Source organism: Neopsephotus bourkii, unplaced genomic scaffold, assembly GCF_033783945.1.
Source record: "Neopsephotus bourkii isolate Nb327-2 ecotype Australia unplaced genomic scaffold, CSIRO-AGI_Nbou_v1 NB_357, whole genome shotgun sequence".
Classification (NCBI taxonomy): Eukaryota; Metazoa; Chordata; class Aves; order Psittaciformes; family Psittacidae; genus Neopsephotus; species Neopsephotus bourkii.
This window is the reverse complement of record NW_026900863.1, coordinates 213,522-235,653: the sequence shown is the minus strand read 5'-3', so window position 1 is coordinate 235,653 and position 22,132 is coordinate 213,522. Positions and strand designations below refer to the sequence as shown.

The following is a 22,132-nucleotide window of genomic DNA, read 5'->3' as shown; positions in this document are numbered from 1 at the left end:
TCTGTCTGGGAGTTTATTTACAGCTATGGCATTAACCCTTGCAAATTCTTGCAGCCCAGGCTGCACAAAGATGCCCCATGGAAGCCTAAGGTGACCTCATGAACACCATGGAACCGTATTTCAGTAAGCAAGGGAGGAATCTGTTTGTTGAGCTGTTTGGTTTTACTTAAATATCCTCTATTTTCTTCCTCTAACTTCTCTTTTTGAAACTCTCTTTATTCTGGAATCATTACATTATTTCCTAAAAATATGGTTTCGCTAAGACAGAGTTGAATATTCTGAAATGGATAAGCAGTGGATCTTGTGGGACAGAGTTGTAGCACTCAAACAAAGCTGACTGCTCTGCACCAGTGTGGGCTCCAAGTCTCCCTGCATTCGTACCTCTTCCTGAGATACAGTCAGGTAGATAAACAACAACTTTGAGTCAGGATTGCTCAGGTCATCTTAAACTGCTATCATGGATGTCCCATAAGACGTTTTAAAGCTCTGCCCAGATGTGTCCCAGTTTGGGAACAGCAGAAAGGACAACCACAGTTAAGTGACAAATGTGCATTTCAGCGCGTCCATCTGCTACATGGAGGATCTCAGTTTTCCCCTTGAGACCTCAGTCAACTGATGGTGGTCAGCCAATGGCTGGAGCTGCAGAACCAAGCACCCGCAGACCTCTTTGGGTGCATGAGGGCATGCAGCGACCCTTCAAAATGATCCTGGGGCAAACTAGGTTCCAAAGCTGGAGTGGTCACATCTGCGTGGTGTCAGGTCGGACCTTCCTTCCAGGCTGACCTCCCTCACGAGCCCTGGCAGCAGCTTTGGAAGGCAGCGTTTTGCCAGTCACAGTGGAAGTCAGAAGGACCACCCAGTTCTGATAAGGGCAATTGAGAAAGGAAGGGGAAGATTGTGAAAAGAGGGGCAAAGGGGCACAAAGGGAAGAAAAAAACCCCACTGCTGAACAAAAATGAAGATCAAGACCGCTGTTAAACACACTGCCTGCGAGGGAGGTCTCCACCGTGCCTTTTCTAATCTAGAGCCAGCAAGGATTGTATTAACAGCTTCAACGCAATGGAACAAATTAATCCCTGATGTAATTGAAATCGGTGAGGTCTCACAATAGGTGAGTTTGACCCAGTGGGATAGAAATAGAACAAGTATTGGAATGAAGGAGTGAAATGAAGTCACACTGTTCAGCCATTGGTATTTCATTCCTAGAAACAAAGGCCAGACAAATGCAGAGAATACATGGCTCTGCTGGGCATGGTTGAAAGCTGCTCAATAATATCAAGCTTTGAAGGGATATTTCTGTGTGGAGAGGAAGTATACAGCAGAGATATAACAAGCATTAAAAAGAAAGACAAAGAAAGAAAGGAAGAAAGAAAAAGCCCTGCTTGCTCGTTGCCTGATTGATAGCTGTGGTAACAAATGCCAGCCCTGAGTTTAAAAATAACAACATATCACAACTGGAGAAAAATATGAAAAATAATTAAGGTCTGAGTTATATTTCTGGATAATCAAAACTGTCAAGAGCTCGTGGCAAGGGGGAGCATCCTGCAGATACCCCTGCATTGGAGAGGCATGGGGCTGGTTTGCTTTCTTTAGTACAGGTAGCAGGAGCTCGTTCCATGGGGAGATGGTGTCCTTTGGCACTGGGAGGTGGCTCATCTTGGCTGCTACATCCCTGCTGCACCAGGGCACAAGCAGACTCCTGTGGGGGGAAGGTGATGGCACAGGGGTGGGCTCCCCTTGCTGCTCTCACTCGTGGTAATTGTATTAATAATGTGACCTGGGGGCTGCAGCCAGTGACCTTGCTCTGAATCAGTGAGAAGGGGCAGATGCAGGTGGAGATGTGGTGGACAGGGTGTTGGAGCTGCTCAGGAGAGCTGCACTGCAGCACCTCAGCATCATGCTCTGTACCGGCTGGAGCACTCACTGCACGCGCTTTCTCTTTCTCTGCCTGCGCGTGAGCATGGCTGGGGCTTTAAAAGTCACTAATGAAGGCTGAAACCCTACTCTTCCCCAGACTGAGCCATTTCCCAGGGTGGAACAAGTTAAAATGTCACCATCTCACAAATGGTGCGTTTTCATAGTTCTGGCTATGGCTTACTCCATCATCAAAAGGAGAAATTTGGTTTTATCGAAGGCGGCGTCATCTTTCTCTAGAAAATGGCCAAATACTGACTGATGGGCCATAAAACATTTGTTTCCTCAAGCTCTCAGGTTCCAGGTTTTTGGCACTTGCTCCCGTCTTCCTTGTGGTTTCATACCAGGCTCAGTAACGCTGCTGTCTGTGCTCTGAGGGTTGATGGACTCATTGCGTTAGGAGAGATGGATAGCAGTGGTACATGGCTTGGAAAGCTGATGGGGTCTCGGGGAGGTGCTGGGCAGTTTGGCTGAGCACTAGCTGTATTCCACAGGGGTTTCAGAGGGAATGGAGATTTGGGGCTGCCAAGGAGGTTTAATGTGTGCCTCTCTGAATGCAGCAGGCAGCTCTCCGGACAAGAGGAGTTCCTCTTGCAGAGCAGCTTTTAGATCCAAGTATGTGTCACCTCGCTGAGCTGTATGTCCCCTTTCCTAAGCCCTGGAAATGTCTTCTCTTTGGGTCTCGTTTAACATTTCTGAAATCCAAAGGGATGGGCAGGCTCGACCCCTCATCACCCCGTTTCCTTCTTTCCATTTCCATCCCTACACACACTTCACTTAGAGTGCATTAAACAAAGAGCAAACATCCTTGAATTTCACATAATGCAGCAAATTGAAAACGCTCAAGCCAAAGAAGTGAGTGGCTCAGTTTCAGAGTATATCTGTGCAGGAGTGAGGGGAGCTCTGGGTTTCTCTCCAGGATGGGCTGATGTCTCCATGCCAAAGGGAGAGCTTGGCACCCATCCTTGGTGTGGGCAGGAGCAACTCTGTGATGAGGGTAGATGCAGGAGGGAAGGTGGAGGTGGAGGTGGTCTGGTGCTTGGCTTTCTTTCCCAGCATGGTGAAATGGATGTTGGGAAGAGAGTGGAAAAAGGAAATAGCCTGAATGCATCACAAGGAAAAACACACAGAGGAAAAGTATGCAAGCTGAAGGACATTGTTGGTACATGAACAAATAAAGGCGAACTGGATGTAAATATATGAGGTAGAAAATTAGGGAAGTGTTTCTGAAACAATCTTTTTCTAAGAAAGCAAAGACAAAAGATGGTTCATGACTCAATTTATGAATGGGCTATAAACTGCTACAGCTCTCATGGAGCAAGATCTTTTGGCATCTGGGTTTTAAATAGGACATTTGTGCTTCTCTGATGAAATATTTTTTCCCACTGAAAAAAAACCCAAACCCAAACGCCCCAAAACTGAAAAAGCATTTAAAGTGAAACACTTTGTAAATGCCATTTATGGAGTCTCAGGCCTACATCATTTTGAAGAACTGCTTCCATGGTGCACCCACTGCATTGCCCTTTCTCACAGTGCATCCTGGAGGATACAGAGTCAGCATCCAAGGTGATGCTTCCCAAGGATTGAGAGTGCAACTTAGCTTTTTGGATATTTATTTTTCAAGAAAAAAAAAAGTTTCTGTTGATTGCAAGAAGAAACAAACCCCAAAGAAAAGGTCTAAGTTCTGTTATTTCAAAAGGCTTAGTTACACTTGTGCAGTTCTGGCACTGCCATGCCTTAGACTCTCTCCAGTTGGATGCACAGAGATTCATTCCAAAGTGCCCTCTCCCTTCTCTCCAGGTTCCTGCTGTGCATCTGAATATGGAGGCACTTTGCGTTAGGTACATTTCCAAATGTGCTTCTAAGCCCAAAGAAGTGAATATGTCAGAGCAGTGTGCATACACTTCAATATGGCTTTGAACTAGGCTATGTAACCTGAAGGTAACAGTATCCTGGCGATGGATTGACTTTGCAGTTAAGAGGAGGAAAAAGCAGCAAGTAAGGAATGCATTGTGTTTCACAGTATGTCGAGGATGGATGTCATGGTGAGGTAGCAAATCCTGCTGTAATTGGCATAGAGGAATTTTGCCAAAGTCATGGAAGCAAAGTGGTTTGTTACTTGCCTTTGCGGACTTGAGAGAGATCTGTCTTGGATATCCTCTTGTTGACCTTATTGAGTTAACTTTCATGTGTTTAGAAGGTCATGGAGAAAATCATTAATATTAGGTTGATTTGATGGCTGAAAGGTAATAAGTATTTCCTGCTTATCAGATGGGGTTTGAAAGGACTTTGAATAGCTTGATTTGTTTATCTTACGCAATTGTTACGGCCCTCAGCAAGAGGGATTTTGTATTCCGAGTTCAGTTTGGGGAATGACATATGGTTTGCTCTCTGATGAGGCTTGGAGGCTCTGTAGGATAAATAGCAAAAAAATCAGGAAATTCTGAAGTCCAGCTCCCAGCTAACTTGGCCATGCTATGGGCTTTGGACATCTCATGCTGTAACGCTTTATGACATGAACAATAACAGATTAACATCCCCTTTTACTGGAAAACTTAAAATAGAAGAGTTGAAGTGTGTAGAGGCGGGTTGGATGGAAAGCCAAATCCTATAAACGTGGCTTGGCACCATGAGGGTTTCATTGACCTTGGCGAGGTGTGATTGCTTTCCGTTCACAACAAGGCATCGGTGTTTGCAGAGATGTGGCACAAGCTTGTGTAGGACTAACATCGCAGTGCTGCTGTCAGAGGCTTTTGCTGTTCTTGGGCGTTTCTTGGACTACTTAATGGTGAAGCCGTAGGCTGCATCAGCAAAATGATCTTTCCCTTGCTCTCCACCTGGGATTTCACAAATAGGAGAGTCGTTCTTTAAGATGAAGGGTCACTGTAAAGATGTTTAGAATGAAATCCACTCATTGTTTCAGAATCATTCAGCAAAAAAGAAAAGCACTTGAAAATCTTCCAGGTGGGCTGTGTCTGAAGACAGATGTCATTTCAGGTTTCTGTGGCTGTTTGGAAAGGAGGTAGGACTAAATGCTCCTACCTTGAATGATTGGACAAGTACAGTGGGGGATGGGAGAGCTGTTTCTTCTCAGGAGTGAGGCATTTCTGATGCTTTAGCTGCTTGAGGTGCTGCTTGTTTCTAAAGGGATTTTATTCACTCCCTTGCCTAGATCCGTATTGCCATCTATATATGTATGATGTCTGTGCAGCTGTATGTTATCCCTGAAAGACATAATGACAAATAAGTAAAATGGTGAGGAACTGTTTGGAAATGAAAAAAGAGCAAAAATAAAAATGAAACCAAATTTGATGCTCTGTTTTAACAATTGGGATTTTGTAGAGCATAAACTGTTGGCAAAGAACGAGATGGAGTTAAATGAAACCTACTATCCTGAGATGCTGAAGTGGTCCTGCATAGAGGGTGACCCATACCAGTTGGATATATTTGCAAAATAGTCCACAGTATAACCCCAAATCCCACCAAAATGCTGGAGGAGATAGGGTGATGCAGGAAATCCTTTTCCTATCCCTGGGAAGCATCCCACAGGGTATGTTGCTGGTTCGGAGCTAGAAGGTGCAAGCTGCTGTTCATGTCAGGGACCTGTTGTGTTGAACTCAAGATACAGGATCTTTAGCTTTTGCTATGTACAGTATGGACGTGTCGATGATCAGAATGAAAGACCAAAAAACCCCAGGTTGTCATTTTGTGTATCATGTTTTTGTATGCAGTAATAATATATTAATAGTGGGAAAAGAGAGGTTTTCTATTGCTTTGGTGAACAGAATTGGAAGCCTTGAAGTTTTCATGTGGGAATGGGACTAAAGATACCTCTGCATTTGTTTTTGTGTGGTTGTGATTGTTATGGAAATGCATTTGGGGGTGGAATGACTTGGTTTTAGGTGACCTTCTTCAGTGAGTGTTACCAAAGGAGGCATATGTTAACAATTTTTCTTGAGATTTGTGAAAGGGAGTCTCTCTTATGGTATATACCTGGACTTTCTTATCTCAGCAAAGTTAAGTGCTTGAGGGAATAGTCTTTAGGGCAGGGATACTGTGAGAATGGATTTCAACGATGATCAAGTAGGTTTTATCTCATGAAATCGACACTGCATGAAATTTTATTTTAGAGTATTGATGCTCTGCTGCGGGCTAGATGCAGCCCAGGCTGGCACAGCTAATTCACCTTGGCCACACTCCAGCAGAGCATCCTGTTTCAGCAGAGTTGATAAGTCTGAGCTTATCTTTAAGGAGCAGCTAAATCCTGGTGGTTTCACTGCTGCTCTGAACCATGGCTTCTTGACCAGGGGATGGGTCAGCTGCAAGAGCTTGTAGCACATTCCTCCTTCAGGATTTCTTTCCCCAGGTTAGAGCTGGGCCTGTTGCTGGGGAAGTGGTGAAGTCGCACACCCTTGGGCTGACTTTATTTGTGGGGTTTGTGTTCCCTCTGATCCCTGCATATCCGATTACTGCTGGGCTTGGACAAGGTGCTGGGGTTGTAGGTGATGCTGCCTGGGCAGGAGGAGATGTCATTCCTCTGGGCTGCAGCGTGCCCTTCTTGAGAAGGTAGGACATGCTTAATTAGCTGGTTTGGGGCAGGAGAACTGTGACAAATGTGTGCAGGCATGTTTGTGCCATGCTGGGAGCAGATCACAGTACAGGATGGGTCCGTGGGTGCTGCAAGGTCCACTGCAGCTGGGGCCTCTGTGGTGTGAGTGCCCAAGAGACAACTAAAATAGAGAATTAAAACATGTTTTGGAAAACAGATTGCCTGTTCTGTTTGAAGTTTCCAGGAAAGCAAAGCAACCTGCCCTTCCCCCTGCTTCAGATCCCACCTGTTTTGTCTTTTTTTTTCCTTTCCTAGAAAAATGTGAAATTCATTAACATGTGGTGAAAGCAATGTAGCGACGTCATCTTGATTTAAAATCTGTTTTAAATCTTAAAATGATGGAGCCAGAATCTTAACTGCAAATAGCTTTGCTTTTGTGGGTACGAGGCAGGCTGTCAATGTTTTATTTAAACATCTCTGCTTTTAGCAGTTTAGCATCCTTTGCAATAATAGAATTTGAAAAGAAAGTGAGAAAATTTGTAGAAAGAAGAAGAAATTAATATTATTCATGTCTAAAGCTGAGTCCTGCTTGCTGTGCTCAGACACAGCCACGGTGCCTGGGGAGAGGAAGGCAAGCAGAGCCTGGGTTAGGGACAGGGATGAGCTTGGTCAGCATCCCACGGTGCCCTCCTGCAGGTACCAGGGCTGCTTTTCCACTTGCATCGTCAGTATTGGATCACAGCTTCTTGGTGCCCTGAGAGGGGCACCCCCTTGGTTTTCTGAGAGGGGAAGCATCACTCCCATTAATTGTGCAGTTCTTATCTGTCACCTCTGTCATCACTTCCAATGTCTGGTTAGACCCTGAATTCCCTTTTCTCAGCCCTTGCATTTAGCTCCTGCAGTCTCATCCTGACTTCTGACTGTAAAATGGGAGAGTTAAATCTCTTTCTCTTCTAGGATTTGGGATTCAAATAGCATAATCCCAGCATTTCATAAAGGCAGCAACATCCCTGTGAACCTCATTGCTGTTGCCACTGTGTTGTATGTAATGTTTTTGTTTGGGTTGCTTAGTGAAGGTCTGGTGCTAAGCAGCACTGCCTGCCCAAAGTTTTCCTCCTGCTGCTGATCTGTGTGTCTACTCGATAACTGGAAATGCTAAAAAGTTCTGTTTGAGGTTTTGACTTTCAGGGAGTATTTGTCTTCAGGATATTTGCTGGTATGAGATGACATATGCAGGAGACTGAAGTGGGGCTGGTTTGTGTGTTGTGGCCACTTATGTGTTTTAGCCTGGAACAGACCTGAATGACGATTTATTGACCGTTTCTCATTTGTATTGCCAGCTCCATCCTCGCACCAATATATCAGAATGCTAGGTTGGGAGGACAAGTGTGCTGTAATGGGAATATGTTATGAGGAGAAGCAGTAACCCTGCTAGGAGTAAATGTTGGTACTCTGCCAGTCCCAAAGCTGGGCATCATTAAATTCCCATGTGATTCTTATTTTATGGTGGGTTTTGTCTCTTACATGCAAGTGGTACCCAGCTTTATAGCTCACCAGCAATGGATAGACTTTGACTGGTCTTTGTCTTGGTCAAATGAATATTGCCTATCATGTGGTGTGTGTGCCACTCGATAATCTTTTGCTTTTGGTTTCCAATTGCTTTATTGTCCTGTGAAGGAGGTCTGCCACCAAAATATCGTCCATCTGCGAGTTTGGAGCTGGCAGCATGGATATTGTAGTGCAGATGCCTGTGGGGACAGATCATGAAGCCATTTCTGGGCTTTCATATTGTTTGGGTGTTAAGTGCTTCTGGAGGTGTGTGCTGCCCAGCCTCCTCTGAGAAGGTCTGGGTTGTCTGGTCCTCTAACCTTGGGCAAGGCAGGATGAGTCTCTGGAAGCAAAAGCAGGAATCCTGTTTTGGTGTTTCCTGGGAACAGTTAAGATAAGAAACAAGATCTCCAGAGAAGTGTCAGAGAAAGTTTCTGGTAATACTTTAAGGCTGTGTTGAACTAAGATTAATTTAATCCATTGGTAGAAAAAGGAGATGCAACGGCTCAAGCGAGCAGACTCCTGCTGATACCGGCCCCGTGGCTGGATGTGCTGGTTTGGCTCTCACTGGTCCTTGTGATCTCACCCCAGGCCATGGCCCTGTTGAGGCGGACAGAGGTGCATCCATGGATGGTCACCACTGAGTTGGCTTCACTGAAAAGCAGAGCTGGCAAAAAGTTATGCAGGAGAGTGCCCATGTACAGATGACACTTTGATTGTAGTAGATTTTATGCCTGTGCAAAGCTAGAGTCCAGTCTGCTAATGTCAGGATGAATAGTTTTTTTCCCCCCTTGACTTTGTACCTGCAGTTAATTGGGGAATTAATGCAGCTGGTGAAGGTGAAGCACAAAATCTCTGAAATGGAGTTGTCCATCCCCTCTCTCATATGTGTCCGTGTATCCTGGTAGAACCTATGCCTATGCAATGGAGAGCCTAATTTATGACCAGCGTGACTGACCAGGATTAAATCAAAGCAGGACCCAGCAGAAGTTTTTACTCAAGAAAAGCCCTACAATTTGATTGTAAAACCCCAGGTATGGCTTTCTGTAGAGAGCCAGCTCTGGTTAGAGTTACATGTTGAGTGCCTGACACTGCAGCTGTCAAGGGAAGGGCAGCCAAATTAGAGTCCTCTTGTGCCATGTGCCTGTTGGCAGGTTGGTGTGTGATCTTTCTGTCGAAGATGCTTGTTTTGTCTCATGGTCTGTTCTGTTTTCTCCTTTCTCCCCATTCGCTCCCAGATGTTTGCTGCCGAGGAGAATGTAGATTTTCGGATACATGTGGAGAACCAGACGCGAGCGAGGGATGACGTGAGCAGGAAGCAGCTTCGGCTCTATCAGCTCTACAGCAGGACAAGTGGGAAACACATCCAAGTGCTCGGCAGGAGGATCAGTGCCAAAGGAGAAGATGGAGATAAATATGGTAAGAATATTTACTGGGATCCCCCAGCCTGCAGGTCAAAGGCTTTAGTCCTGGATGTTGGGCTGAGAACCTCTTGGGAGAGAAATAAGAAGAGCAATAAAAGAACAGGATAAAAGGGGAAAAAACCTTTCCAGGTTAAGAACATTTGTTGTGTCGGAGCAGGCCGTCAGCCCAGCTCCCAGCTGCAGGCAGCTCCCACAGTCATGTCATGCTCCAGTTTATTAGGGTATGATGGTGCTTGAAGGGAAAAATCTTTTTCTGCCCAATGGATGAGCTCAGTGTTGTTGACTGTAATTCATGCATGATACCCCGGCTGGTGATGGGGGATGTTCTTGCTCCATGGACTCTGGGCTCGAGTTGGGTGAATCTAGTGCTTCAGTAAAGCACTCTCATCTTTCTGGATGGAGGGATATTGGGTTTGACCTGGAATTAACCAGACGTCGGAACTTTGAGAGTACCCCAGAGCATAAGTTGAATCTCAGGGCATGTGGATCCTGCAGGAACTTGAATAATTGAACCACTGCCTGGGCTAGCACCCTGTTCCACTACTCTCAATGTGATTTGCACACAAGCAACGTGCTACAAATGCTGCTAGCAGGCTGAATTATGAGAGAACTCTGTAATTGTAGTACGTTTCAGGATGGTTGTGGCAGGGATGGTTTTGCTCAGGTTGGTTGCTGGAAGGATTTTAGGTCTGTTCAGAAAACTGGTTCTTTTTCTCTTACTGTGTACAGCCTGTGTGTTCACACGTTGCTGCAGAGATGTGCGTGTGTGTGCATTAGCTGGCATCATGTTCACGTGAGGCTGATTTAAGGGCAGCACTGGTGGGGTGGAGGTGGGTTACGATCATGGCAGGTCAAACTGTGGGAATGGTTGTTCCCTCGGGGAGCTCCAGGCACGATGAGGTACACAACTGTGCCTGGCATGGAGGCAGCTGCTGCCAGTGTGATGCCATGGGAGGTGACAGCAGAGACAGCACCTGGCTGGTGTGAAATGAACCCCCACAGCTGTTGTGAAGGGTTGTTGTTGTGTGCAGTTACCCATCTCTCAGAGAAAGCCCTGCCCTGAGGTCTCATCAACTTTGTCTTTTGTCATGGCCACATTTCCAGATAAAACAGGAGTAGAAAGTGCCACTTGGCTGCTAATTATTGTGTCATTTTATTGCATTCATCCTCTTAAGGTTTGATATGTAAACCAGTCTCTGTGTGCTGGCTGCTGGCTTCCCAGGAAACGCTCCTGCCCACAGTGACTGTCAGGTAACGAGATGTCGTTTTTCCTCTCCATAAAAGAAGGCAGCATTTACAGTGGGGTGCAGCAGGGAAGTGTGCCCGTGAGCAGCTGACAAGTGATAATTTATGTGTCAAAGCCCATCTTGTCCCCTTCATACATATGCAATCGTGTCTGAACAACAAATCTTCACACAGGAGCGTGCTTGCTCGTGACCGGTGGTGATGCTGCACAATTGCAGAGCCTCAGATTGCCCGTCTCGGGAGCTCCCCCGTGCCTGTGTCTCTTCTTGCCACCAAATCCTCTCCGCTCCTGGTTGCTGGCATCCTCGGAACAACCCGGAGTTCTCTGCTCATTTGCTGACATCCCGCCTGCTCCCTCCCCTGCGCCTCCTAATAAAACTCCTTGAGGCGTCAAGCTGCAAAGCCTTCCCATCCCTAGCCGTGTTGAAAGGTTACAGAAATCTGTTGAGCATCATCTTGCTTGGCACGGGAACACGTAGAGCATGATAATCGAGGAGACAGTGAGGTGGGACACAGAGGTCCAGGATGTGACCACGCAGAGCTCCTAGCTGTGATAATGAAGGGGGGAGAGATGTCGGAGTTAGTGAAGTGAGAACCATCTGTGTTACAGCCAAAACTGGATACAAAGGCAATGACACAGGATTCATTATGTGCTGGGAACCCCTCCCCCCGCGGCATTATTATGGAGTAACCTTTGATCAAGACCAGAGAGAGGCTTAAACCAGGTCTGGGGATCTCAACAGTTGCAGACTTTTGATCCACATCTCTGTCTTGCTGGTTGGATTCTCCTCCGACGGAGGGCACCTTTCCTCTCAGGCAGCAGATGGCTGCCTTTCCTCCTGCCCATTTTCTCTTCTCCCCTTTTCTAGTGCCTATGCTGGCACGGTGGGCCACAGCCATGCTCAGAACTGGACAGTGCCCAGCTCCTGTCTTGGCCACATCGCCCCACTGCTTCTCCACTCTTTTAACCCTGTCTCCACCGGCAGAGGAGATGATGTTGGAGGTGATGTGGATTGATGTCCTAAGGATTGCAGCCTGGGGGAGGCTTTGGGAGAATGAGCAAGAGCCAATGTCTGAGAAAAGAGATGTGGGGAAAGGTGCTCATGAGCTGGCTCCAGCCCCGAATTCTCCTAACAACTCAGTTCCATTAAGAGAAGGTAACATTAGGCAAGGGTGACACAAAGTCACTCTTAATGCGGGAAGCTTTGTGTGGCTGGGGTCCACAGTGCTCATCACCAGCAATTAGCACCACTGAGTTGTAAGGATGAGGGAGCTAATAACATTTTAGCACCTCTTTCCCCTCTCCTCCCGTACATTCACAACTGGTTACAGAACAGTGTCCAAGTGAAGAGGTGCTTTTTTTTCTCTCTCTCTCTCTCTCTTTCTTTTTCTTTTTTTTTTTTTTCACATATACAGCTTCCAAAAGGCTGGCGTGGGAGGGTTGCCCTACCTTTGAAGGGAGGTTAGTTTTATTGCAAGGTTTTATTGACTTCTGTAAAACTTCTCACCTCTTGGTAGAAGAGAATGTCCAGAAAAGAGGGGAGGTGGCAGCTCTCAGGCAGTGAATTGCTCATTTCCAGGCAGCCACCCTGAGTGCAGCACAATGACCTTCCAGCCCTGGTCTGGGGGGAGAAGGCTGGGGGAATCTGCCCTAAGGAAACCCATGGAATATTTTACCCAGGTTTGCAAATGCCACGTGCAAGGAAAAACGCGTGTGCTGCAATGCATAGTTCTGTTGGCATAATAATTCCTGCATGTAATTTTTGGTTTGTGTGTTCTTCAGGGCCAAGATCTGGCCCCATGTGTCGAGTTATTAAATAGCAAATTAAGTCAGTTAATAGAATTAATTGAGTCGATGTAATTCTTTTAATCAGATGGATTTGAGCCCTTCTCAGATGAATTAGAATCCCTTAATAGATAAGTCAATTATTGGACTAAATTAAATCTAATAATAATGCTCACAACAATGCTAATTAATCTAAATACACTTACCTATCTCCCAAGGTTGGGTTTTTTTTAAGGCGTAATTGATGTTCCTAAAATGCTCTGAGATCTTCAGATAACAGATGATCTATGTGAGCAAAATATTATCTCTTAACACACTATAAACTAATTAGAGGACTGATCTATTTACAGATTGCTTTTTTACTTTAATCTCTTCAACCTATTCAGAAAGTTTGCACTGGCCCAGAGAAACAATATTCCTGGTATAAGCTTATTATTACTTTACAGGTTCCTAAGTGGTCCTTTCATTAAGAAAATGAAAGGGGGAAGGAGAAAAAACAACCATTAAAGTGTGGACAAAAAAAAAAAGAAAAGGACCTGGAACCTTTATATTCTACCTCTGATAAATGGTACAGATAGGGAAGAGAGGGATCAGTGACCTGAAACCTTAGATCCTTTCATTTATTTTCATTTCACAAAAGGCAGAAGACATTCTATCCTGTTTGCTCACGATCTTTGTATCCGGTGCAGTTGGGGAGACAGAGCTCTCTTGGTTGGGTGAAGGCATTTTTTGGCCTCATTTGTATTTCACGGCCACATGATTTTTGTTTTAGTTTATCCCCAGCTACTGCTGTCCTGTGGGGCAATGAGAAGTGATAGCCATCAGGAGAGATGAGGAGGGCCTGAGGGGTCTTTGGGTTTGCTCTCTCTGTGTAGGTAACTTATCCTGGCAAGTGCTTGGGTGTCCTGAAGGCTGGGACACGATATACGTATGTATATTATTAGTCTGTAAGTTCCAGGTTGCTATCCGGTGGTATTTTTTCCATAGACCTACTCTATCACAGTTTAAACAAAACCTCTTGGATCCCCTATAAGGTTGTAAACCATCAGTTTTATAGAGCTTCTTGTCTGCAGCATGGGAGGCTTTGTTTGAAGCCACCCCAGGTGAGGGGCAGCACACAGGTATGACATTTTTCCTTGTCATCATCTTCAGTCACCCAGGGGATGGACCCTGAACCAGCGAAGTCCACTTGAAGACTCCCCCTGAGACCAATAGGGTTTAGGTCAGGAATGAAGGTGTGCTCCTGATCCAGGAGGTTAACAAAGCATGGGTTTGCTAGTGGGTTGTCAACAAATATGGGATCAGGCACACTGAGGAGGAAAGCAAATTCAAGAGGTGGTGTGCATGCGGCATCCAGGCATTACCTCTATGTCCTATGGGTGTTCCTGGTACAGGATATCAAACCCTGAACAGATGTGCAAGCGACTTGGGGAGATGGGTGGCTTCTTCTTGGGGCCACCCCAGCCTGGGTGATGCACTCCACAGCTTGCAGTCCTGCCTGCTGTTCTAGCGGGAGCTTCCCAGAGGTGCCAGTGGACAAGCCCATGTAGAGCCCATTACGGCTGTCTAGACATCAGCCACAGTGCAGCCCGCCAGAGATTTCATTTGTGGTAGAAGTGGGCTCTGTTCCATAAGGAGGTGTAATATGTGTGGAAAATATTATAGTGAAATAGCCTCCTTTAATTGACTCTAAAGTTTACAGGATTCCTTCCTAGGTCTGGGTAATCCCGTGCTCTCCAGAATTAATGGCTGACATAGCACTTCTTGGGGCTTGGCAGCCTGACAGCTAATTTAGAACTCCCTAAACTCATTTCACTAATGACTCCCATTTGTTCTATCTCAAAGCCTGGAAACAAATGCAAAATACCAGTGCCATTGTCCCATCTTTAGCAAGTCATTCTTCCCCCTTGGTATTTCTGGCACCTTAACAGCAAGCAGCCTTGGGAAACCTGATTAACCCTTTCCCTTCCTAGAATAGTTAAAAATCAATTTTGATCCCCCTCCTGGGAAGAGTGGGAATTAAAAACTAAATTCATTGTGGCTGGAAGGTGCAGAATTAACCTGTAAGAAAGGCAGGAGATGTGGCCTAAGTGTGACTTGGGTTAGTTAAATATAGCTGTATTTCCACAGGCTGGATGTTCAGAAGGCTACTTTTCTTCCCAGGAACTAGGTACGTCCAAAGGGGCTGTTCTGCTCAGCCCTATACCAGGCATGACCTGTGATTTGCTTTGTAATTTATTCCGCTGAACCATCAGGATGGCTGTTTCCTATTTAAAGGACGTATCGCTACCTCCAGTCTCTTCCCATTACAGTTTTGACATGACAACAAGACAAATAATTTTTTTAAAAGACCTTTTATCTTCTCAACCATTTATTTTCACTTACTTAGCCCGGGGGCAGAGCTGACCTCAGCGCAAGGGATGATCATTCACCATGGCAGCTGTACAGTCATATGGGTCCTGGGGACTGGCCTGAGCTGGAGAAGCCTGTGCCGTCCAGCTGCTATGTTGTGGCTCTGTTTTTCCCCTTCTTGCCCAATATCACCTTCTTGATTTATTTTATTTTGAATTCATTTTTATTCCTTAAAATGCCTCCTGTTCTTGTCTGCAGCAGGGCAGTGGTGCAGGCGTGGGGATAAACTGATGTGCTGCAGCCGGCTCCTGCTTTGTTGAACCAGAGCTGGAGCTCTGGGGCTGGGCTGGGCAGCGAGGAGCCTGGGCTGCCCTCACCTTCCAGGCCACTGTGAAAGGCACAGCAGCTGTTTGAATTGGCATTTAAGACGTTTTTGGTTTTGATTCTGGGGTACTGTGTGCCTGTGCTAGGGAAGGGGAAAACTCTGCTTAGGTGGGATGAAAAGCTTGGCAACTAAAATCGGTGCCTTTTGCTTTTTGATTAGCGACAAACCTATTTCAAACAATGCATTTGTTGCCAATTTCCTTTACTTTTGGTTTTGATAACTGGTAATCCAAACTCCCACTGTGGCCAGCTTCACATCTGAAGTTCAGCTCTTTCTGCAGCAGTCCCTGTTTTGTACCTGTAGTAACAGCAGAAGCTGTTTATTTTCCCTCTGACGCTATAGTGATTTTTTTATTTCTCTATTTCTGGACCTTGAGATAGCTTAAAGAGCCTTGACTTTCACAGGGGAAAAACCATCATCACCTTTTAGCTCTGTGTCCAAACTTCAAGTCTCCGTAATCACTAATGAGGGTTTGGGAAACAGGCTTGTCTGTCAGTAAATATTAGGGGCCCAGAAATAATGAGGAGAAGTAATTTTGAGGTCTGCTGATAATTTGTTATTTTTGATTTCTGTGTGGAGTGGGAAGTGAGCTACAAAGTGAAAAATCTTTATTTTCATGCAAGTCATAAAAAGGTTTTTGTTAACAGTTTGTGTGTACATAATTCTGTGCTGTGATTTAAGTGTTCCCATTAGAAATGCAGAATAGGAAATAGGATCCCATCTGTGAGCAATTTAAGAGGAAGTGAGACAATGGAGTCGATTGCTGCTTCAGTTTAGATAATCAATACAAATATTATTAGTATAGTGATTTATCTTCCAAGACACTTTATGAAAATGTGCATGCCAGACCGTGAAGACAGGTCAATATGATATTATCTGTTCCTGCCTTGCTGTGATAAAGCTTCTTTCCCATATAGCTCAAGCAGCTGCTTCACTAAATGTTCTTCCTTGGCTGTGATGAAATAACACAGAAACAAAGTTAAGGCTTCTCTTCCTCTTGCATAACTCTGAAAATGCACTGTGCATATTAGTGCAAAGATTGCTTCTATCTGAAATTTGTACCTGGGGTGGATACTAGGAGATGATCCTTAAGGTCCATTCCAACCCAAACTTCTTCTGGAAGAAGTTTGCATCATTTTAAATGTATTTCCCGGCCATGAGTGATTCTGTGCACAAATGCTGGGAGAGCTCCTTTGAGTTTATTGCACTTGTTTTATGTTAGTGTCTATTATCAAGCGTTGCATTGTGGTATTTGAGGTTTTCCCATATCTAAGCATTAGGCCAGTCATGAATTCAAGTCTGGATGCAATTAAAAGTACCCTGTGAACAGGATAGTCTTCATTTCTGAAAGGTTCTTAAAATTGCTTTTATTTTGAAAAGGGGAAAGTAAAATTTCATCAACAAACTGTCCTGTAAATTTTGGCTTTGGTGTACATTACCACGCGTGCTTGTCAAGTGGCCACTGAGATCTGGCCTCCATAAGAAATGTTTGGAGCAAATGAAGAATGTCAATAACTCTGTTAAGAACATACTTAATTAAAGACAGGATGAGAAATTCAGAACTTGGTGTGCAAAGAGCACCCTTTTGCTTAATGATAACATGGGATCTCACAAGGTTGTGTTTGAGACCTGAAGTCACTAGCTTGCTTTGCAGGAGACTTAATGCTGGTGGTGTTGGCCAAGTCACTCAGATGGAGCATCTCAGTTTAGGTGGTGGGACACTGAGGCTGGGATCTCTAGGCAGCGGAGAGAAGGACCTTTGCTCTTCACATACAACAAAGTGAATTTCATCTTCTCGATGTCCTGATGTGTCCTTCCTTCAGCTCCAAACCAAGGGTGTGCACCATTTCCTCACCTCTTAGGTTTGCTGTCAAGATAAAAGCATTGCAAATGGAAAGATGCTGAAGAGACGGTGGTAATGAAGACCACATCAGTAGCTTGGTTAGAAGTAATTACTTGGTGATTTTAGATGCTGTGAGACCATTTCTGTTTCCAGGTTGGGCTTTCCTCAAGAAAGGTGTTAGACTTTCTAAAACACTAAGGCACTTCAATTGCTCAGATTTCACCTTGGCTCTTGTGAAAACCAGATAGTCAGGAATTTCCGCAGCTGTGAGGTGAAGTGCAGCAAACATTAACAGCACCAGGAGCATTGCGTGGCTGTCTGGAAAAGGAGGGAAGAGCCTGGTCCCCTACAAAACTACACTGAGCCTCAGGACCAGCAGAAAGGTAAAAAATAATGAAGCCCCTAACAGGAGAGATTGCTGATGCATGACACTTGGAAATGTGGAAGAGTCCAAAAAGGGAGCTGAAAATACCCCCCAAAAATGACTATCTGTGGCTTGAACGAAATAGTGTCTGATCAGCATTCAGAAACCGCTGAATTCAGGCCGTTCCAATACTGGCATTTTCCAGACTGCCTGCCAGTCGGATGCAGAGGAGAACACATGTAGAGCGTCTGCGGTCTCAGGGCTTGCTACAGGGAGAAGGCAAGCTGGAAGTGAAGGGAGGGAGAAGGCCCAGTAAAAAATAAACCCTTATTTTTCCTTACTGTTAGGAAGAGAGGGGATATTGGGGTTGGAGGGAGATGGTCGTGTAGCTGCACTCTGTGAGCATCCCTTTTAATGAGCTGTGCCAGCAGTAAGTAGCACATGCATCGGTCCCTGATGGATTTTAAGTATTTTCTGAATGCCCATAGCAGATTCATGCTTTTATGGTGACACAGGAGCTGTGGCCTTCTAAATGTCCCCTGAGCTTTGCGTCCCTGACTTGTGCTGTAGCCACTTTGGGGGTATGTCTGTCCTTTGCTGATGCTGCTTGAAGTGGTTGAGCTTAAGGAATCACTGGGTAGTGCTCAGATTTATTTTGCTCTCATATCCGAGAGCTGAAATGAATGCCTAAAAGGCCTTCTCCTCCTCTGCATTCACAGCTGCCAAAAAGGTCACCTTTCTTCCCAAAGCAATAAGAAAAACATCCAGCTGTCTGCCATGACCCTGCCTTCTAGCTGCAATGTGTTTTGGGTCTTCTCCAACAAGCAGTTTCCCTGCCATCACGACTGGATGGCAGCAGTGCTGGATGAAGGGAACCAGCTCCAGGTAGTGCTGTGGAGAGGAGTCCTCTGATGCTGCTTGGTGGCTTCTGATCCTCATCCAAGAGATGGGCTGCTGGAATGGAGAAGGAGCAGATGTTGTGCCTAAGCAGCACGATGGTGACGCAAGTCACTGGCATTTGAGCATATGGTAGGTGATGTAGGCTTGGGGTCCTGGCTTCTATTTGGCAGGGCTGGTATGGTTTGGTTTATACCTGATGTTTTCTGAAGGAGAAGCAGGAGAGGAAATGGGTGGTGGGATGTGCAAGGGGAGCTTCAGCAGCAGGGAACATCACCCACAGCTGCTGGCAATGGTGAAGACCTCAGTGTGTAGGGAAAGGCTAAGAATAGGATTGCATGTAAATACCAGATAACTATAAAAAGATAATATTCAAATGGCCCCAGTGCTTGGCCAGGGGCAGTCATGAGGCTCAGTGTGTCCATGGGTATGGGTTTGAGTGGTATCCTGACCACAAAACCCCTGTTACTGCTCTGACAGAGTTTTGCAGGGGTGAGTGCCGAAGCAGCGTGATGGGTGCTTTGGGTTCCTAGTTTCAAATCACACAACGTGGAGATGCAGAGGGTGAACTTCACAGCTGCTGAAAGCTCGTCTTGTCCTGTTGGCATCAGCGATGTCCCATGCTCCAGCAGCAAGGTGCTTGCCTAGAGGCAACTTCAGTATAAATCCTAAATAACATTTCTGCTGGTTGCATGGAGGGATCACAGAGCTAGGTCTCTGTTAGAACTAGGGCCTGATTATCCTCTTCCACACACTCATGAAACTCCACCGCCTTCAGCAGAGCCATTCCTGGAGCTCCTGTGTGAGACTGAAAGGAGATTAAGTGCCCAGCAGTGCTTCCCATTCCTCCTGTGTCTTGCACCTTTGTTAAGACCTTGCATTTCAAACCGTTTTAGCCAGTGGGAGGCAAATCAAAGCTGTTAGGTTTTAGCTGGTGACAATGGTCCTGTGCTGCGTGGTGTGCCCAGCCCCTTGCCTTTGTGCAGCATTTGCTCAGCAGTGATTCTGGCCTTTATTTCATTTGCTTCTGCATCTGCATTTGTAACCATTCTTTTTTTCAAGTTAAGTTTCTGACTGGTGACTCATTAGGAGCAAATAGGCAAAAGGATATTGACTTTACACCTACTAATTTGGGGGTGCTAACAAGCAAATGTAAGAGCTCTATAGTTACCGGGTGAATTGTTCCACCTGGGAAGACTGGAGGAGGGGAGGCAAAAAGCATTGCAAAGAAGCCGTGCTTTTGTTCCCAGCTACCAGCCTTGGTTGTTCTTGCAACCACAAGTTAAGGTGAACATTTGGCGATCACTGTTGCTGTAACCTGTTTTGAGCTTTGCCAGGATTTTCTCATGCTGGAACTATCAAGCCTGTGTGGGCACAAGAAGAAGCTAAGATCCTAATAAGAAGATGCTAAATATGTTCACTCAGAAGTGAGGTGCCCTTTACACAGCTGGTGGAACAAACCCTTCTTCCTGCAGCATCTGTGAGTGCAGGGTGGTGGGTGAGTCAGGGTGCATGTTGCTGCTGGTGCTTGTGTGCTGTGTACTGCACTCAGAATGGGAGTAAGAAATATATGGTAGCTTTAGTAACTAGTATAGGTACTGACAGCAGCACACATCAGCAGAGTGGGATGCCCATTGGGTCAATGTGAGTCAGTGTGGCTCTGTGGACCATGGCTGCAAGGACAACGGAGGCTCATGGTCATGGCCATGGCCATGGGCAGCTCACTCCTGCTGATGTCTGTTCTCTGTTTCACTAGTGCTGGGGCCCAAGTCAGCTGCAGATGTGTCTGTCCTTCCCCAGCCACATCTCTGACAGTGATGTGAACCCTTAGGTGCAAGACAAAGATGTTGTTTGTCTTAGGAAGAGCACCTTGTTGCAGGGGAGCTGGAGCACAGCTAAGGACCCCTTATGGTCCTACCTGCGGTAGGGGGTTGAACTGGATGAATTCTGGAGAGCCTTCTCAGCCTACATAATTTTGTGAGCGTCTTTCAACACGGGTTGTCAGAACAGAACTGGCAGATAAAGCCATCAGTGGTGTGTTGCTTTGAAGGCAGTGGTTCTCCTTCAGGATGCGTTCAGTCAGACCCTTAGGAAGTGGCTTTTTGTGGTTTGTCCCTCTGTTTTCACCTTGTGATTGCTGTATTGAGGTTTTAAAGAATTTGTATGATTTAAAAAAACAGATGTAGGCAAAGTTTTCTGTTCTACCACTTTGGTCCTTCTGCTCTTTCCCTCAGCTTGGGGTGACTAACTCACACATGTAAAGACAATACCATCTGCAGAGGGGTATATAAACTGTAGTTTATCTTAAAAGGTGCATACTGTGGAGAGGAGAGGCACACTTTGTACTGGTGCAATAGCCAGTTACTGTCTCAACTGCTTTCTGGACACAAATCTGGTTTATTGTGTAGTTTGAGTGGAAGGAAGGAGTCCCAGTCCTGCTGTATCCAATGTCAGGCTCCCTTTCACAGGCTTACTCTGCGCTGTGACTGCCATTCTCACTCCTCCTCCTCCTCAGTGCCTGACCTGTCTGCAGCCAATATCTGTCTCTCAGCAGGAGGAATCTGAGGAAACACAGCAAACTTCAGCTCCTGGGGCTAAATTGTTGTGCTTTGTAACAGCAAACTGTGTTGAACTAATTGACAACCAGCTTTAAACGTACCACGATCAGGCAAATACATTGATTTATTTTTTCCTCTCTAACCGAGTGTTAAGCAGCTTCCAGCTTGGTTTCCTCCCCAAGAATGGATAACTCATCTATTGTGTAGTAAAACTGATGGGCAGTTTTGACCTCTATACAATCCTTTCAGTATGTTGCAGGAGGAAGGAGTTTCTTATACTCGTATGAATGTTTGACCACTTAAAAAAGGCAAAACAACAAAAGCCCAACCCAAACCACACACAACAACAAAAGATGATCCATTTTCTCTGGATGTCTTTGAAAGAAGCTTAGTTTAGAGACAGACTGGAGAGAAAGGCTATTGATTTTGTTTGACCTCCAAACAGACTGTGGTCAGTATATTTTCCCTGTTGGAAGCGGTTCAGGGCTCTGAATTTCCGTGTCAGCGTTTGTATTCTGAAGTGCATCGGAGCTTTTGCTGCCTCTTCAATAAATAGCAAGCTGTAGGGAAAGGTAGTGGTGGTATGTATGTGTATTTCTCTCTGGATCTGCCCTTCCTTTTCTTTTTCTTTTCTGTATAACTCAGTCGTAGTGCTGATTAAGCATTTACAAGTCGTTTCCACAGAAGTCAGGTAGGTTAATGGCTTGAGCTGAGGCTACAAGCAACAGTTTTGTAATCCCTGTCTTGCTTTTTCCAGTGCTGAGCCCAGGTCCTTTCACAGCCTCTTGCCTGCACCCATTGCTGTACCTGGTGTGAGGAGAGAAATGCCTTTGTGTACACAGTAATAAACCCTCTAAAAGATACCATCCCCTCTTCTACCCTTTATTCTTAAGCTTCACGTTGAAAGCTTTCCTGATTCGCGCTTGGTCTCTTGCAGTGAAACAGAATATTCTGTTTGGTGGCTCCTGTAGTACTGGAAATGCTCTGCTCAAGTACTGGTTTGCATAGTTTTGTAGATGTTCTTGTGAAATGGCTCATGACAACTGATGTGCCCTTTCTCTAGCAGTTGTCTGTCGAAGAGTGGCTTCAAGGGATCGAAATACCTGTAGGATATATTGATTGTTAGGTTTCTAAATGAACATGTCAGAGCTCCTTTGAGATGAGCAGTACCACTGGACATCTCTCCATGCTGAGGTGTTGATTGTGTTATCTCCTCTGAATTTAACAATAATGTTCCACATTGGTTTGTACGCTTCTGCTACTTTAT

The 22,132-nt window shown here is 45.5% G+C and overlaps 1 protein-coding gene across 1 annotated transcript in view; it reads left to right on the top strand.

Annotated features, from left to right (window-relative positions):
* Window positions 1-22,132, top strand: part of FGF18 (fibroblast growth factor 18) — a 71,188-nt gene that overhangs the window by 18,182 nt on the left and 30,874 nt on the right. The window contains exon 3 of the mRNA XM_061348399.1: window positions 9,250-9,430. Coding sequence (XP_061204383.1) covers window positions 9,250-9,430 — 181 coding nt within the window. The remainder of the gene's footprint in view (window positions 1-9,249; window positions 9,431-22,132) is intronic.